Here is an 18,702-nt window from a genome sequence, read left to right as displayed (position 1 = left end):
ATCCTCAGCTACTTTCTGGGGGAGACATTCATTGTCCACTGGCTAATGCCACCAGGACAGCTGTTTCCACACTGTTTCTGCGAGTTGCCTTCCCAACATAGTGAGTCAGGCAGTCTTGGATGGGTATTCCAAGTGTTATTTGCCCCAGCATTGATTTTCTTGCAGAATCACAGCTGCTGGGGCCTTCTGGATTAGACCCAGTTACGGGCTCCTGCCTCTGGAAAGTGGGACTCTTTACTCAGATGCACTGAAGCTCCCAGAATGGTTTCTCAGCACCCAGCTGCTTTGTATGCAATTGAACACTGAGTTTTTAGTTCAGTTTAGGGTTATGCTCATTTATAGGACTTGTCTAGGTGTGGTTACACATATCATCAGTCAATGTGTGGATGCTTACTCCAGAATATGAATACTTCAAAGTGTGCCTACCACGGCATGCTGACGAGTAAGCAGAAATGCTTTCATGTGTTTGGGGTACTCGAGTACCAAAAGCCAAAAAACTGCTCTCCCATGTAGCAGAACTGCGAGTTAATGCCCAGGGCTCTCAAAAGACAGCCGTGGGGTCAGATACAGAGTGAACTCCAAGGGTTTCAGGAATGCAAGCCTTTATTTTCCATAAACCATGGTATGGTATGAGGACGAGACTTCCCAGTCTGGATGAAATAAGCACAGATTTAGGAAAACCTGCCAGCTCACACCTATTGCAACCCTGGCATTGTAGTGTCCTTGCTACCAGGTTCTTGCTGTAGTCCAAGCTGCCCCATGGTCTTGTCTCCTGCCTAGTCCTACCTGCAGCTTTTTTGTCTGGGAGAGACCTCGCTCCATGCCTGTTGCACTGACATTACTATGGACATCTCAGCCACTCTCCCCAGGCTCAGGTGCATCCCTGTGCTTCGAGGCAGCAGTGCCACCTCGGGGCACTTTCCTGAATTGGGAAGACTGTTAAAATTCAGTCAGCATTCACATTTTCACACTCCTGCAGTGCCATCAGGTTTATGCTACCAGCAGAGCTTTCCAAAACTTGGAACTACCTGCTGTGCTTTCTACAGCTTATTTGTCACACTGCTTTAGAAACTCTCTTCGAGTCAAAACACCTCTCCCAGCACCTCCATGGCCATTTGGTATCACCCAGTGAGGACTTGGGACATCTTGGTTTCCCTGAGAGCATAAGCATGCCTTTTGGTGAAGTGCACAGCTGTGTACAGCTTGTTCCTTCATCCAGGTTAGCTCTGAGCAGGGCCACTGTGGCTGTTGCGGTTATTTAATACTTTGCACTTCAACCACTGGATACATTCGCTTGACTGCCGCTCAGATAGGCAGCAGCTGTCATCAGGAATAAAATCTCTGCTACTAGTAGCAAAGGCATGTATTTTGTTAGAAGTTTAGAAGGTAAGCTGCTGTGAGCAACTGTCTTACACTCTGTCTAGGGCTGCCAGTAAAGTCAAGGTTTTCCTTTAAATTAAAAAAAATAAATAAATTAAAATTTAATTTAATTTTAAAATACCCAACTGCAGGTATTTTGTGTGGGGCCAGTGCTAGTACTTGATAGCAAACCAGCACCACATCTGAGTAACACAGCCCAAAATAACCACAATCATGCATCTTTGTTACAACCTCCTTCTGTTACAAGACCTCCTCTGTATTACACTGATACAGACTGTTACAGAAACAGCCTGTGTGGTTTATCATTTGGATGCCATCAATAAGCATGCAGAAGGCCAAACCAAGCAGAATTAATGTCTTCCCCAGAGCCAGATATTTGGGGCAGTGCTACATAATCCTCACCAATATCTCCTGTGCAGCTTCAGAGGAACCCAGGCATGAAGTCTACTTCTTAGCTTTTTTTTTTTTCCATTTTGAAGTAGCAGCATCAAGCTTACAGCCTTTTCCCATGTTTAAACTCTGCTGGGCCTCTTCTTCAGCAGCAGACATTAGACATTTCCTTCTTGCACACTTAAATGAGCAAGGGCTGTACAAAACCTGTGCTGACAGAACATCATCTTTGAACGCATCCGAGCTGTGTCAAGCCTCAGGAGTATGATTTTAGATACCACAGTACTTACAGAAGAAAAATTTTTCCGAACTTAAATAAGAATATTGCCTGTGGCCAGTTCAGGAAAGGGCAGTAGCCACCACTACTTCCAGTAGCAGTACTTGGCACAAACGGCTTGAACAATTTCTCATCCTGCACTTCCCAGTTTGGATCAGAATAAAGATGATGACTTCTGGTCAGCTGCATTCGCTGGGCAGCTGCGTGGGCACATGCATTCAAACAGGAAATTTGCTGTATTTCTTTTTATTGTAATAGAAAAAACCCACAAATAAATCAAAACATCACTTTCTGCCTAAAGACATTATTAACATTTTTAAAATGGCACGGGGGAACCCCAGCAATACAAGACAGAATAGTAAGTGTGGGCAAAAGAGTTCTGTTCCCGTTCGGGGGTTCAGTTTCCCTGCCCCTTTGTCAATCAGCTGGCTGAAGTTCATCACCAACATACACTTACATACACTTCTCAGTCTAGTTTATATTTGGCGGGGTGGAACATTGAGGGCACAGTCCTGCAATTTATACATAACTATCTTTGGAGAAAATGGGTTTCCTAAGAGTCCTACAGGGTACAGGGGTCTTATTACCCAGTAAGACCAAGCAAACAGGATTCCCCCCTACAGCTCTTTTGCCACAAAACACAAGTGTAGGTCCCAAGCCCAGAAGGCCCCCTCAGGAGCTCCCTAGCTATTGCAAACAGTGTGTGGCTGAGTGAAATTTTACCCAGTGACCTTAAAGTAGGAGCATTATCTCTGCAAAGGGGCTGCTCAGGAGGGGAAAAGGCAGATTGCAAAATGCATGGGGTGAATGTCTTCCTTTTCTTTCCTGCCCCCTGAGAGGATGTAAAAAGTCCTGAAGTGGGCAGAAACCATGGCACCAGTGCTTCCACAGGCAGCTGCACCTGAAGTGATAGTTTGCTGAAAGACAAGCAAGCACAGCTGTGCTGCTTGCAGGTACCAAACTAGCATACCTAGATGTTGGGCTGCACTGTATCAGCTTGAGTATACCTGCTCAACTAAGGAAGCTCCAAGATCTCTAACACGATGTACAATGTTTTGTGGCACAGTCGTGTGCATTAAGATGAAAGGCTAGGCTGGTTACTCTTCACAGAATAGGTATGAAAAAAGACTGGAGAGGATACACATAGTAAACAGGAAATCTAAGCTATTGCTTAGCAGAAAACATACACCAATCCTTCCTCCAGCAGCATCAAAAGGCATTAATAAATGACTTATTATAGAATGCTTTCTGCAAACAGGACACTTTGAGGGGGAAAGATTGAAAGCTTTCGTATAAAGCAATCTGTACTAACTGCTACCATTATCTCCAAGTCCAGTCCATCAAATGAAATGCTTAAGGAGAAGTTGATGGCACAAGCAGAGAATGACAAGGAAAGAAGCATCTGGGCTGCAGGGGCCCCTGCTGTGCACTGAAAGCAGGTACACAAAAAAATGGACTGACACTACCCTATTTCCATCTGTGCAGTGGCTCCACAAGTTGCAGGGCAGCAGAGTATTTGACAGTGATGAAACTGCAGTTTTCCTCTATTCCAATCCCTCAGAAATACAAACCATTACAGTCCAAACAGAGAAATAATGCGACAAACTTATCAAACTGCATTATTCTGGGAGAAAGAACCCAGCAGAGGAAAGATACTCCCTTTAGATATGCAGAAAGTTTCCAGTGCAGGAAGTTTGAGATGCAGGACTGAACTTGCAGCAATACTTTTCACAACAAAGCACTGGACAAAGGGCTGTACATTTGCATAGATGCTTTTTCAGCAGCATCTGGGACGTGCAATCCCCATTTACGGAGCATCAGCAATATTTTGGGGTTCGTCCGATGTCTTTCTTGTGTTCCTTCCTAAATGTAACTGCTACAAAATTGTTCAGGAAAATAGTGTATATACATGCATGAAAACAAAACAGTGTGCCTATTCTTTCATTCCCCTGTTCTTCTCCCACTGCAAATAATTGCAAAGCTATAAAAATCTTAAACTAGTAGATGCAGTATTGATACAATCTAAGGACAGGACTGCTTCTGCATGTTTCCCAAAAAACTCAGTTGCTCCCTGGAAAGCTTAATTTTACTCCTCCTCATTTTCTTTACATTTGGGGAGACCTAGCACTTATTTCTCTTAAGCAGAGCCCTCTCTGATGTCGCTGACTGCTTTGGAAAGGCCAGCAATATCAATGACAGTTAGAACTCTTACTGCGTCTGCAACTCGATATTGAAGGCAGAATTGGTCCAACTTATATTATCATGCAGTTGCCATGCTATTCCTGTCTTACTGTACTGTAAGTCTGGTTTAGTAAGGAGAAAAACCCAAGAAAACACAGTTCTTATGCAAAGGTAAATAGTTAACAAGGTTCTGTCTATCTGTTGATAAGCTTACATGCGAGAAAAGGAAACATTTCACTTCAATTTACTTTCACCTGAAATTTGTTTCTACCACTTCTGCTCATGAGATTCTGTTCTTTCAGCTGGTTCTTTCCCATAACTCTTGGATCTGGCATTACAAGCTTCTTGGTAACCTTCAGTTCTAGCCTCCCTCCCACCACAGCAAGTTCCACTGAGTTCCAGCTTTTGAGTGCGACACTGACACATGGTTCAGCTTCATCACCTTTCCCACACAGCTGTGCCACTGCAAATATTCTAGTCAGACGAGTTCAGCTTTTCCCGTGAGCAAATAACAATGTCAGTGAAATATGCAGAAGACTAATCCTTGGACACCTTCACTTCCTAGGCTACCAATACTTCCTTTGCCTTTTTGGCTACAGACTTCAGCAAATACCCCCATAATACAGGCAGTGACAGGAGAAAGAAATGCAAGTCTGCAAGGGATGGTTAGGACACCCCCTTATTTACTTCAAATTGTGTGATGGGCCCTTGAATGCTCACAGAATGAGTTCCCACTTACCAGCACAGGAGTTACGTAGAAAGTCTCAGCCTACTCGACAAGACAGCCTTTATAAATTAGTATAATGCTATTAGAAATTATGGCAACCTTTCTGGTAGCATTGTCTTACATGCACCCTGATAAATCCTCTCCCTAGGAAATTTTAAAACTTGTCTTGTAACTTCTTCAGAGTTAATTCTGATGGGAAATTATAAAATAGAAATCTGGTAGATTCGTGTTTAAAAAGGAAGAGGCCTGCTGAAGCTGGGCACGCTCGGTCACTCCTGTTAGCTCTGTCCATTATGTCTGCTGAAGGTATTTCCTCCGGGTGGCTGGATCTGGATGGAGTCCAGGAGGGGCCTTAAAGCTTGTCCAAAAGGTCTGAGAAGGTAAAGAAATAAACATCTCAAATAGTTTACTTGATTAACAACTGTTCCCCTTTACTACTGAAGCTCACTCACTTCCTAGAGAGTGCAAGCAAACCACCATCGTAGAAGCAAATTTGAAGAACCTCCACTGCAAACTTAAGCAAACTAATTTAACATAATAAAGAGAGTTTACTGTTCAATAACTAAGGAACTTAAAATTTATTTAATATAAGCTAGTTCTGAGTCCTAACATGCCTAGACTGCTAATGTGGTAATACTGTGTCTGAAACTAGCTTTCAGTAATTCATTCTACTTAAGTGTGCAAACAAAATCCCTGTTATGCAACTGCAGTGTTCCATTAAGTACATCAATACTGAGATCTGCCAGAAGAATAGCCTCTAGCTTCCTTAAAGACAATGGATCAACACTCACAGAATAAATCCTGTTGCAATCTGTAGCACCTGGTTATCTTTCCATATGACTCACTCTGTTATAGGTTTTGAGAGATCTGATATGTTGAGAGCCCAGGGCAGCAGACAAGTCTCCCAAATAATGTGCTATACCATTGTTATGAAAAATTAAGATCTACATGATGGAGCTCAAATCATCCCACTGGGATCCTCACTAGCTGAGAGTTTTAAAAAAATAAGTTGATCTGAATTATCAAGCAGGAATTAATTTCTTCTTTTTCATATCCTCTTTTTCCACCCAGTCCTAGCTTTAAAACTGCAGCATTAATTTAAAAATTACATCTCCCCTGCCTCGTCACAAGCAAAGCTGACACCTCCACTGCAATTATGGTGCTTAGAGAAGCGATCTTTAACAGATGTTTGTTTCCTAAAAGAAAAAAACAAACTTGCACTGTTTTCTGAAACTTTCTATGCTTGTCTGGTCACATATAAGAGACCATCACAAAATAACTAGTTTAAGTAAAGGCAGAAGAACAACCTTCTCTTGTCTTCTTTGTCAACGCCAGTGCCAGTTAGCACTTGTGACACGGTGTTGTAAGTGTTCAAGTAAATAGCATCTTCTCCTTAATCCTATCCTGGTTCTTAGGCAGAGCCAGCAGAAACTGGTACTGCTCACTCTGTCATATGTTTAAGCACTAGCATGAATCAGCTACAGAGAGGAGGACCATCCATACTCACGTGGCAAGAACTTCAGATGGAAGGTCAGTGATGTAGGAAGGGATTTTTCTTCCTGTCAGAAACTGTGCCACTTCATTACTGAAGGTGTTGCAGTTATGTTCAAAGAGGTTATAAGACTCTCCTCTGTGCCACAGAAAAGAAATTGAAACATAAAGACAGACTCAGCAATAAATCTTACAAGCTAATGAAGAACATCTCCTTACATTAGCACCCCCCTCCCCAAAGAATTCTAAGGCAAATAGGTAAAATACAGACATCAACTCACTCTCAAATTCAATTGAATCAGGGTGGAAAATAACATCTCTCTGCATCACTGACTTTAATACAATGGGTTTTGGGAGGATAAGTGAGGTCATGTTTTGTCACTTAAAACCACAGAATAGTAATGAGAAATCACAGGAATTATTGACATTGAAAGATAGCCAGAACACCAAACGCTACAATTTTCTATTCTTGTGAGAAGTAGACTCACTCAAGACCTTGATTTTACTCACATGAAAGTTGGCGGCTTTACTGCACCACTTCACCTATGACTCCTGGGGCAAAGCGCTATTTACTGAGAGATTTCATTTTCCCTGGTGATTCTCTCAAAGGCATTTCAGGCATTATTCGATTTTATAAGTGTGAAACACTTCCCACAAAAATGCTTTCTCAGCCTAGCTCAAGGCTGGCACACCGCAGGGCTGCCTAGCTGGTAGCTCCTTGTGTATTGGTACATCACTTCCAGTCTCATATTTGAAGAGTACCAAATAATACACTAAGCAGACAAAAGCTTTGTGAGCTGGACTGGTTTCACAGTACCTTCCTCCATTCTGCACTTTTTTGATATACAGATTTTCTAGTACAAGCTGTTACTTACCGGAACATAGACTCCCCCAGAGAGGAAAGATACTCCAGAAAAATTTCTTCAGTGACTTCAGTGTTCCCCAGGTCAACAACTGTGTCTGGGGGGCCAAGAAGTGTCCCTCCCTGTAAAAATTAATAGCCAGAAGACAATGTTAAATGATCAGACTGAATTCTTTTGGAGGACTCTGCTGAATAGAGCTATTGTGACTTGTCCAGGCACAAAAGGAGGGCCTTCTACTAGTGTGTTTGTCGAGCAAGAAGATCTGCTGGCCTCCCCTCTCAAGAGAATAACATGCAACTTTTTTTTCAGCTGTTACATTTGGCTCTTTGGGCTGAAAGCTCTAAGCTGTGGCAAAATTCTGCTTTAGAACAACAGCCTATCCATTTTACCTCTCCAAGAACAGAAGGTCTGAGAAAGCATCATGTTTTTGTTTTGCCTTGGTTTTATTTAATCTTAAAAAGTCTGCATGTAAAACTTAACAATACAGAATTGGACAAAGTGTCACTCTGGCAATGCAGAAGGTGTTCTAGATAGACAGATTCTACCAGAAGAAGCAATCCCCAACCTGTATTTATTTGGGTTTAAACCCACTGTTCATGCTCCCTTTTCCTTAGGTGCCCTGGAAAACCATGGCAAGCAGCTGGCTTCATTCTCTGTCTTAATTTATAAGTCTCTTGCTGCTTTTCTAAAAGACAGTAACAAAAGCAATTCTGAGCAGGTAATCCTATAAAAAATTATCAGAAAATTTAAGTTTAACTTACAGGTGCACAGCTGGAGATTCCTCCACTGCCATAGAAGAATTCATCCTTATGGACTATTATGGAGGTGTGCCTGCCATAGAGAACAAAAAACAGGTGAAACAAAGGATAAAAGGAAATAGCCTAGCACAGAAATCACCAGTAAATTTATCAGCTCAAGGACATCACGAAGGGAATAACTGAAAGAAAAGGTCAATGTGTTTCTGTGAGTAGGAACAAGATCTGCTGGGACATGAATGGATATGGAAGCAACTATTATCAAGCCTACTGTAACTCTGTAAGCGGTTGCGAAAGAACAGTCTTAGCTAGGAGCCCAGGCATGAGCCTCCCTCAGCTGAGGGTGAAGTCACAGAGACAGACAGACAGAGCTACTTTGCTACCACACTGACAGAGGTGTATGTTGGAAAGACTTCGGCTGAGAAGTTGGTCAGACAACCACTGGAGATGGATCAACAGAGGCAAAAATGGATGGACAAGGGTTTGGTGTTTTTCTTGCCTTTAAAAGAAACCCAAACCCCTCCTGATATGATATAAAAATTCTTGATATGAATTATAGCAAGCTGGGGGCTGTTTTGTAACCAAATGGAGACAGTGCTCTTACATGCCAGAAGGCCTGTTTCTGTAATACCTTCTTCCCACCTACTCTTTTACTCTCATGTTTGGTCATGCCTGGAATTACATGACAAAGTACTTGGGACAAAGATAACATCCTACCCTTGTAAAAGTGTACAGGTGCACTAACACCACCTTTTTCCATGGGGTCCACTGAGCTTTGAACAGAGAGGTTTAACTAGCACCTGATTGTACACCATCTTACCATCAATCTGCATTCAGGAACAAAAAGTGCCTTGGTCTCTCTTCCACAATAAAATGTTCTTAAGATCTGAAGCATATATAACCTCATATTGAAAATGCTTCCTACACCACAGTGTTTTACACACGTTATGCAATTTAAATCTAGTCACTTACCAGATGCCATCCAGCTGTTTCCCTGTATGCAGAGAAAAGAAGAGTTATTAGCAATGTACTTTCCACATTTCAGCCTACTTTCTGTCAATCAGTTAAGAACCATGCTTAATATTTCACCATGACAGCAACACCAAAGATTTCATCGGAGAGATGTTTCTAAAAAAAACATAATGCCTTTCAAATGAACTACTCTATCCACATTACTGTTGTACTTTTTCCCTCCTGGCATGCACAGGTGGCAATGCCATCCTATCCTGCCAGTGCTTACCTTCCTTGGGTGCTTTTCTACGGACCAAGAAAGGAAACCCTTTCCTAAAATAGAGTCTTCAGTTAGGACCAGAAGAGCTGAATTTGATGCTGATTTCGTAACTGCAGACAGTTGGCCAGCAGAATGCATTCAGCTCTCTTTTTCAGTAACTGATGAGAGATCTGACTTGAACATATGATCAGTGGTGATAACCTCTATAATCTATTCCATGGTTTCCTCCTTTCCCTCCCTCCCCCTGCCCTTAAAAATTAGCAGTTTAAGTGGGAACTGGGGTAGAAAAGTGCAGAGTTGAAATTTATACAAGTTATAAAACTCTGTGTTTTGTAGAACACAGAAGAAAGACTTGCTTCAGGCACCACTAAACTGTGGTGCCTGAACTTCAGGCACCACTAAACTAATTATGTCTGAGAGAAAAAGTCCCTTCCAAAATGTGTTTCCAGTTCCTTAGGAGTGGGAGACCTAAATCTCTCTATGCTCAAGATTAAACCTCTTTCCAAAAGGTCACCAGCTGTTACTGCTCTAGGCTCAATTATTTATCATAACCTAAAAGCTTGGTCCCTGGTACTGTGCCCCTTTGGGAGCTTGTAGGCAGCCACTGCATGCTGTGACACATATCACAGATACTATAACTTTATTTTGTCAGCAAGGTGCACAACACCCAGAAAAGCAGATTTAGAACATAACAACTGTGTGCATACCAACATTTGGTATTCTCTTGAACCCAAGCTGAGTGCTCCTCTGCCACAGGAAAACAATCACTAACACATTTTTTTCCACTCAAGTCTGAAGCAAAATAGGTACCTGCTTCAGACTAGGGTCATGTAAGAGCGGAGGCAGGGAAAAGGCTGTTGTGACAACAGAGACATCAGGTAAAGCGAGTGCACGTAGTTTTGAAGTAGGTGGACTGATCTGTCACTCCCATGGATCATGGTCAGATAGCAAGCATATTCCCCGTCACACAGAAACGTAGGTATGGAGTAGGATGAAGGCCAAAAGAGAGGAGCAATGATGAGAGAAGCAGAGCAGTGTGTTGCAGTATCTTAGGAGCACTTGCTGGCCCTTTAGCATGTCCCACCATTGTGCTCCTCGATCCTTTGGCCCTTGTTCCATACTTTCCCCATCAGCTTTCACCTTGCACTCTAGAGCTGCCAGAACCCAGTGACACTGCAGGCTTATCAGCAATACAAGGCAGGATTCAACTTCAGCAGCACCTGCCCTAACTTTAGCAACTGGCCTATGATAGGTTCTACTGCTTGGTTTTGCATAGTTATTGTTCTGTGCATCTATAAACAAATTATTATACATTTGTTCACAATAAATAACTTTTCCGCTAGAAACTTGAACTTTATCCTTCAGAGTAGAGAAGCAAACTGTTTCAAAGGCAGTACATACTAGAGTTGTACCTGCTCTTTTGCATGCTAAATTGAAAGAGAACATCTTAATATTTACTTTCACACACATTTGCAGCAAACAATGATGAAAGGCTTTCCATAGAGTTGCCGCTTTGTAGCTAGATTCTGTGTGCAGGTGAAAGAGTTACATCAGATCTGACAATGTCATAGGTGCTGCCAGGACCTGCTCATGCAATTGCAACTCCCACTTGAAAAGATAATTGCAGCAAAGGGTACACATTGGGCTGCTCTAGCGAAATTGCAGACAGCAGCTCAAGGGAGGTGACTGTCTCCCTATTTGACACTTATGAGACCACATCTGGAGTGCTGTGTCCACTTTTGGATCCCAACAGTACAAAAGACACTGACATACCGGGTTGGAACACCTACTGTATTGAAGAGGAGCGGAGAAAATTGGTCTGTTCATCCTCACGAAGAGAAGGCCAAGAGTCCTTATTCCTGTCTACAAGTCCCTAATGTGTACGGATGAAAGAGACCCTTGTTCTACTCAGAGATGCACAGTGAAAAGACGACAGATGCCAGTTGGAAAACGGGAAATTCCCAATTCAGTAAGAAGCAGGGAAAAAAATTATCATGAAGGTGGTCAAACACGGGGACAGGGGTCCAGAAAGCATATGGGATTTCAATCCTTGAAGATACTCAGAACTCAGCCGCTCAGGGCCCTGAACAGTTTGCTCGTCAGCTCTACCTTGAGCACAACCTCCAGAGGTCCCTTTTCAACGAAGCAACTCTCTGATTGTATGAAAAAACCCGCAAACAGAATTTAAGAAATAGACTTGGCATTGGACTACAATCCAATCCTTACTGCTACATGTGAAATCTGTAGCAGTCCACAGGCAGCAACGGCCAGGGCAATAACAGAACAGCTTTTGGCAAGTGAAGCTGCCTGTCTTCACAAGGCAGGTCTGTCTGAGGCTGCTCAGCTAGGTCAGTTTGTGCCAAGCGTTGGTTTGAATATCTTAATGAAGCTGCAGACCTGCTATTTCTGCTTGGCTCCTGGAAGTCATTAACCAAGCTGGCACTGTGGAAAACACATGACAGATCTGCAGCACTGATGACAATAAGGCATTCGTGGTAGCTCTCCATTTTGCTGCAGATAAAATAAAATCCCTTTCTGTCATGGGCAGACTGTGCTTGATCAAACACCATGCAAGTCTCTCCAACGACAACAGTGTTGGAGAATCCCATGCCCAAGAAACCTGCCATTATTTGCCACATATGCATCACCCAGAGACATCTGAGAACAAGAACTTTTGGTATGCTGCTGCAGTATCCCAGGCTTCAGAGGTGGCTGTTGTCATCTCAACTCCAAACTGACCCACAGAAGAATAAGTCAATGGCTACCAGCTTCTGGAGTACTTGGGCAGCAATCTTTCCTACTGTTCAGCAAAACTCTCAATGTTGTTTGTCTGCTGCATCATATAAGAGATTATGTACAAACCTTCATGGACACAATCGTCTTCCTCCTGAAGTTTTGCCTCTGATGGGGATCCTCCTCTATGACTCTTCTTGCCCTTCTCCCAGACTCAGACACCGCACAGAACAGGTGACAGCTCACCACTACTGCCCCTCCTGACAAGCTCAGGTAAAGCGATCAGGGCAGTCTGCACTAAGGAATTATGTCTTGCTTTCTGCTGGACGTTGCCCACTATATACAAAACATGTTGCCCACTGCCTCTGAAGGCTTCATACACACAACAGCTCCAACAGTGCGACTAAGGAAGGATACAGTATTGTTCTAAGTGCTAAGGCACAAGTTGTATCCAGGCCTTCCAGCGACACTTCCCAATTAAGTTCAAGCTTGCCATGAACCTCCCCAAAGAATCCTACAGTGCAATAGGGCTTCCATCTCGTAGTCAATTGAGTGGTCTAGAAGAAGGGACTGAAAATACCATCTAGGATACTGGGAGACATTATCACATTTCATGCTCTTCCACTCCTTGCCACAACACTCCAAACTCCTGTTGTGCACTGCAGTGTGGGCAGAACCATATGTTGGTACTGCCACCAACACCAACACATTTACTCATAACCTGAGGCTATCTGTAACTATATAGAAAAACCTGATTCTCCAGTAATTTACATTGGAGCTGCAAAAGCCTTTGCAGCCTTAAACTGCAGGTGTTACCCTTCACTCAATGCCAACAGTAAAACTAATCCAAAGGATGCACATGCTCATAATGCAGAACAGGAATGCCCTGATGGGATGATACTCTTCTGGGCACCTACTATATCTGAAGGGGGGGTGTCAAGAGGATGGAGCCAGGCTCTTCTCAGTGACGCCAAACAATAGGACAAGAAGCAACAGGCAGAAACCTGAAACATACAGAAAGTTCCACCTGAACACGAGGAAGAATTTTACTGTGCTGGTTACTGTGCACTGGAACAAGTTGTCCAGAGAGGGTGTGGAGTCTCTCTCACTGGAGATATTCAAGAACCGCCTGGACACAATCCTGTGCTATGTGTTCTAGGATAGCCCTAGAGCAGGGAGGTTGGACCACACGACCCGCTGTGGTTCCGTCCAACCTGACCCATTTTGTAATTCTGTTCATCCAGGTAAAATAGGGAAACAGTAAGATGATCAAGAGTTTGAATATTTCAAGGGACAAATGGCTGTTGAATAGGAAAGGTTATTGCAAATTTAAATGTACACACTTAATCACACAACACTTAGTGCACATGGCCAAGTTATCAGGTATCAGCTCTCCCACAGAAATTGCCTGTGTGCAAGCTCAGCCTGAGATAAACGTGAAGCAAATCAACTTAGTTTGATCTGCCTCCATTCCAGGGAAATGCAAGTCAAGCTACCTTGTTTTTGTCATAGACCACAAACATGGACATGAAAAGTTACCATGTTATATCTGTGACAGTTATGGGTGATAGATTGCAAGTCTTTGGAAACTTGATAATTAAATCTTTTGGTTGTTTTTTTTTTTTTTGTTTGTGGGGACTTTTTGTTTGTTTTGTTTGGGTATGGTTTTGTTTATTTACTTTTTTTTTTTTTAACTTGCTGATGTGCTTCACGGCTCTTTCCTGAAAATACTCACTAGAACCTCGGAGGGGATGCCAACTCAGCTTAGATGTGTGCTTAAGCATCTCAAACACTCAACTTGTTTCAATAAGGCACAGTATGATCTGGCAAGATAACAAGTTTTTATATTTGTTATTTTTTTCCTTTATAACATTCATAGCTCAAATACTTTCACGGTGCTTACGTGAGCCAGAAACCTATGAGAAAAATATAACATTCAAATGCATTAAACAATTCCAGGACCCTCAGCTTAGTCAGAGGAATGTGGAGAATAAAGTATTTAGATTTGTTTGTTGTACAACTGATTCAGGAGAGTATAACTGTTTGGGTACAGGGGTATTTTGATAGAAGCAAGCGAGCCCATATAATTTTAGAATACAATCAAACGGGATTACTTCCATGCTTGAATTTATCTGGAAGGCCAAGCACAAGTGAGATTAGATGCTCATCAATCTCTTTTACCTTTACAGTAATTTGTTAATCTTGAGGGCCAAATAATGTAGATTATTCCTGTGCATTTTAAATACTGAATGAAAGTGGCATTTGTACATTAACCCAAATTATTAGACTGAAGGGCAGAAGAGTTCCAAGACATGAAGGAAGGAATTGTATATGCAGATGAGTATCTAGTTTAACCATTCAGAGTTTAGGCCATCCAACCCTCAGTGCAAGAACAATGCCTTTTGAGCTGTAAAGTAAAGAAATAATAGGAAGCTCAGTATTTTTATCTATGCTCTGCAATGGATATGCAAGCCCAAGAAGACCATAAAAGACTCTAAAAAAAGCAGTGAACTGGTCTCCTGTGGAATCGAAAGCAACACAGTATGGTCAACCAGCACGGGTATTTCTAGCAGTGCTTTGCATATTGTTGTAATTTTCTTAGACAATTCATTAAGATTCCTGCCTTTTTTTGAATTGAAAATTACCCTAATTAGTGAAGCACTTTCTCCTATGTGCTACCCAGGGTGCTCAACCAAAGCAAAAAAAAATACCACCAAAACCTAATGGAGAGGGAGGAGCCTGCTCCAGCTCCCTTCTCCTTGAGATGTCTAGAGAGACCAAGAAATAGGCTAGACTGGGGGAGGGTAATGCACTTGATTTTCATGAAATCCCTAGCAAATGCTTGGAGCAAAGCTGATGGAATCTCACGCTGAAGCAATTCAAAACTGATCAGAACAGATGGAAGAGAGGCAGAGAAATGTGCTGGGCCTGGAAAAAAGGAACAAAGGAGAAGGTACCTCCTTTCAGCAGTTACCTTTTACTCCAATTCTCTCTGGGCTGTTAAGCCCCTATAGCTGAATGCACCACTTAAAGATTTCAACCAATACATATTCCCAGTCAACTCCACATTAATTCATACTACACTGAGCCAAAGCTGCCGTGGTTAACAAAGCTCCTGGCTCATTCTGTGAGTCACATGACCAATACACTCAATTACAGGAGAGGAGAACTTTGAGAAATGCAAGACATTTTTCTTTAAGCTCATGATGCAACAGGATTTTAATCTTCCTTAGAGACTTCTCTGCCTTCGGACATCTACTTCAATATCAGCACTGCAAGTTGAACTGTTTTCTTTTCCTGTTTTCTCTCCACAGAATCAGGGTGGATTATGTTTTCTGTCTTGAAAACAGAAATCTTATTGCATTCAGGTTAGCATTTCTTATAATTAGATCATATAGTTGGACAGACAAATGTAGTCACACACTGAACGTGGGGGGGAAAAGGGGAAATAGTACCTGTAGAGAAGTTGCATGTAGAGCAACATAAAAATTAAAAGTGCTGCTTCTGATACCCAAGGCAATATTTGGTCATATATACTTCAGAATAGAAATATTCACTGAAAAAATTACAGGAAACTTACAGAAAATTAAAAAGAATAAAAGGAGTCTTGAGTACAAAAAAAGTAAACTTGCCAAGAAAAATGAAGATGTGTCCAAAAGACGGGACTAAGTCACTCCAAAGTCTGCTGTGAACAGGGCTGTACAGCTCTGCCTTCCAGGTTCATCACTCGAAGGCAACAGAGAGAACTGACACTGAAAGAGTCAGTATAACATTTAGTAGTGAGAACTGATCCTTGAATGCTGTGCTGACATAATCCACAATACCCTTGGATCCTATCAGCACAACTGAAGACACTATCCAGTGATGCTCTTGCAGTGGTCAGTCCCGTAAGACAGGATTTATCCCCCTCTGGCAAGGGACCTGAGCTGCTGGTTTTGAGCCTGGTAAAAATTGATTTTAGCACAATCAATTACAGTATTTGTTTTTTCTCTCTAAAACACATGTATTTCAATACAGGCAATGTTACAGAATTATCACTCAAAGCAAAAGTATTGTTTCAAACTTGGCACCAATGGAAAGAGTACCATAAGTAAAGATGACAAACATTTAGCATTAAATCCCTTAAGAAATGCCTTTCTCTTCAATTTCATTGACTTTCTCTGATGATCTACAGTTTAAAAACATCGCTGGGGGAAAAAAATGGAAAAAATAGCTATTGACCATCTCAAAGTTGATATACAGAGAAATAACAACAATTCTTGTTGTTCTTCAAGAATAAAAAAGGTCTACACATGAGGCAAGAGTAGTATTCTCTCCATCACTTTGCTCTTGGGGAGGTTTCCAAAATCACCTGGAGATATGACAGAGCTGAGTGTAAATGCACAGAAGACACTTGAAGGAAGTCAGAAAGAAACAGCAATTTGTTTTATGGGAAACCCCATCACTGGATCCACATAATCTCAAATATTCTGCAGTCTGCATTGTCACTGTGACCACGCAGGCCTAGTTGGCCCTGTTCCATGATCACGTCTGAACTCAGCTAGTCACCAGGCAATACTAGTGAGCAGCACTTCCCTGGTTACCCAGAGAAGTGCTCAGGTTTTTAACTTTCCCTTTTCAGTGCTTAGATTCCTAGAAATTTCATAGCAAACTGTATCACAAGTGCAAAGCTTTCAAGTTGTTGTTTGGGTAGCATAGAAAGTACCAAAAATGAAGTAATGCACTAAGTGTTTTTATGTAGAAGTTCAGAAAGCTACAAGAACTCAAAATTTACTTTGTGGGTAAGAAGACAGCTAAAAAGCCTTTGTTTGATTTGTGTGAATATTGGCATGGAGATAAATACAGTGACAACCTATTTCTGGTGAAGTCTTTGCTTGGACCAACACTTTGAAATAAGACTAGTTAAATTCTGCTCAATTCAAACACAAGTAAATCCTGCATGTATGTAATCTGCATCTTAAGATTTCTAACTCTAAGCACAAGATAAAACACGGCTATTATGACCTAACAGGTGAAAAGTTACTTCCCTAAGGGCTACAGTAGAAGCCACTCTGACCACACGAAAAGTTTAGAGGTTATCCAGTGCAGGAAATAGGCATCTCCCAAAGCTGCTGCTGCTGTCTGGCTAGCAGAGAACATCACATATGATTTCTATAATCTTTTCTTCTCAACTTTGCAGGCCTATTGTTGACGTGCATGAAACTTCATGCCAAGAGTTATCTGGACTTTCATTTTAAGCTTGTGGGAAAGCACAGAATCTCTTCGTAGTGCAGATGAGCAAAGTGCCAGCAAACTGTAAACCAAGATTACACAGAACCATCTGTTCAGACAGTGAGCCTGTTGAGAAGTCTTATCCCACACAGACTGCTGGTCTGACATGGGCCAGAGTCTACATGTAACAGGTATAAAACACTCTGTTGTTGCATTCCTAATTCACGCTTCCAAAACTTCAAGAAAAACCTAAGTTTGGGTCGTGTCCCAAGTCCAAGGTTCAGCTGGAAACGCACACATTTTTAACAAGACACAGAGCACACTCCTACAAACTTTCCGAAGGAGAGAGCGGATGGCTGCACATCGCCAGCCCAGCCCGGCCTCGCCACAACATGGAGCCGCTTGGACTCTGTAACCTTGTAAACAGCGGCCGCCTTTCCTCCAGCTCAGCCTTCCTGCCGAGGCGCCACGGCAGACCGGGCTATCGGGAGCTGAGCTGTCCCTCCCTTCAGGAGCTAAGGAACAGTTCGCCTTTAGTAAATACCACCAGCGCAGCGGCAGTGGGCAGATGCGGGAGAAGCGACCGGACCCAGCGCGGCTGGAGCTGCCGCACCGGCCGAGCTGGTCCCGCTGACAGTGGGGACAGGGGCTGCAGCCAAACCCCGCCGAGCCCCCCCGCCCCGGCCCCCGGGCCAGCCTCGCACATCCTGAGCAGTGCTGCGCCCGCTGGCTCCCGCCGCACCCGGTGCGCCCTCAGGGAGCCCTTTCCCGGCGGGCCGCTCCCTCGGGAGCGCGATGCCGGGCGGAGATCGCCACTCCCGGCGCTGGAGGCGGCGAGTTCGGCGCCGTTTGCGGGCACGGCGAGGCCGGGCCGCAGCGGCCGGTGGGGGACGCGAGCGGCTGGGAGGCGGCGGCCGGGACGGGGCGGCGCCGGTGCCCCGCCGTGCTCTTACCCAGCATGAGGGGGCTGAGGCGCCGGGCCATGCCCTTGGACAGGTCGTACACATAGAGCTTCACGGGGTGCAGCGCCAGCGGCTCCTCCATGGGGGCGCGGGCGCGGCCGCCGGGCGGCAACCGGAGCCCCTGCAGACAAGGTGGAACGGCCCTTCCCTCTGGGAAGCGGAGGGGAGCGGGGGGAACAGGTGGTGCCGGTGCCGGTCGCGGGTGCGGCGGCACCAGCCGGGAGGTGACAGACGGGGCGGAAGGGGCGACCCTGTCTGTGCGCATGCGCGGCCACCGCGCGCCGGCCGGGCCGCTCCGTCACTCGCGACTCTGCGGGGGGCGGAGCTACGGCCGGGGGGCGGGGCCGGACAAGGCCTCCCGTCATTGGCTAAGGCTCGGGGCCGAGCGCAGCGTGGGCGGAGCTCCACCCTTGGCGTCCCCGCTGCAACCAATCCTCGCGGGGTGGAGGCGTGGCCTCCTGCGGGAGAGGCGGGGTGCGGTGCTTTTCCGCTCTCGCCATT

General features: G+C 43.9%; 1 protein-coding gene across 1 annotated transcript; it reads right to left on the bottom strand.

Annotated features, from left to right (window-relative positions):
* Positions 1-585: 585 nt before the first annotated feature.
* Positions 586-18,499, bottom strand: DESI1 (desumoylating isopeptidase 1). The gene is made up of 6 exons (XM_051784847.1): positions 18,193-18,499; positions 9,037-9,058; positions 8,071-8,140; positions 7,322-7,431; positions 6,463-6,585; positions 586-5,327 (listed from the first exon to the last, which is right to left on the bottom strand). The coding sequence occupies exons 1-6, from the start codon at positions 18,464-18,466 to the stop codon at positions 5,234-5,236; spliced, it is 693 nt and encodes a 230-aa protein (XP_051640807.1). The 5' UTR covers positions 18,467-18,499; the 3' UTR covers positions 586-5,233.
* Positions 18,500-18,702: the final 203 nt, after the last annotated feature.

This window comes from Manacus candei, unplaced genomic scaffold (assembly GCF_025592945.1).
Source record: "Manacus candei isolate 608988 ecotype Guabito, Panama unplaced genomic scaffold, ASM2559294v1 h1tg000018l, whole genome shotgun sequence".
In the NCBI taxonomy this organism is placed as follows: domain Eukaryota; kingdom Metazoa; phylum Chordata; class Aves; order Passeriformes; family Pipridae; genus Manacus; species Manacus candei.
This window is presented reverse-complemented; position numbering and strand designations above follow the sequence as displayed.

What these genes read in the sequence shown, in the direction of transcription:
- DESI1 (XM_051784847.1), bottom strand. Translation starts at nt 18,466, where the DNA reads ATGCGCACAGACAGGGTCGCCCCTTCCGCCCCGTCTGTCACCTCCCGG. An exon ending in CCTCAGCCCCCTCATGCTGG is followed by an intron (nt 9,059 to 18,192) that starts GTAAGAGCACGG and finishes CTCTGCATACAG; the next exon opens with GGAAACAGCTGGATGGCATC. An exon ending in GAATCTCCAGCTGTGCACCT is followed by an intron (nt 7,432 to 8,070) that starts GTAAGTTAAACT and finishes TAATTTTTACAG; the next exon opens with GGAGGGACACTTCTTGGCCC.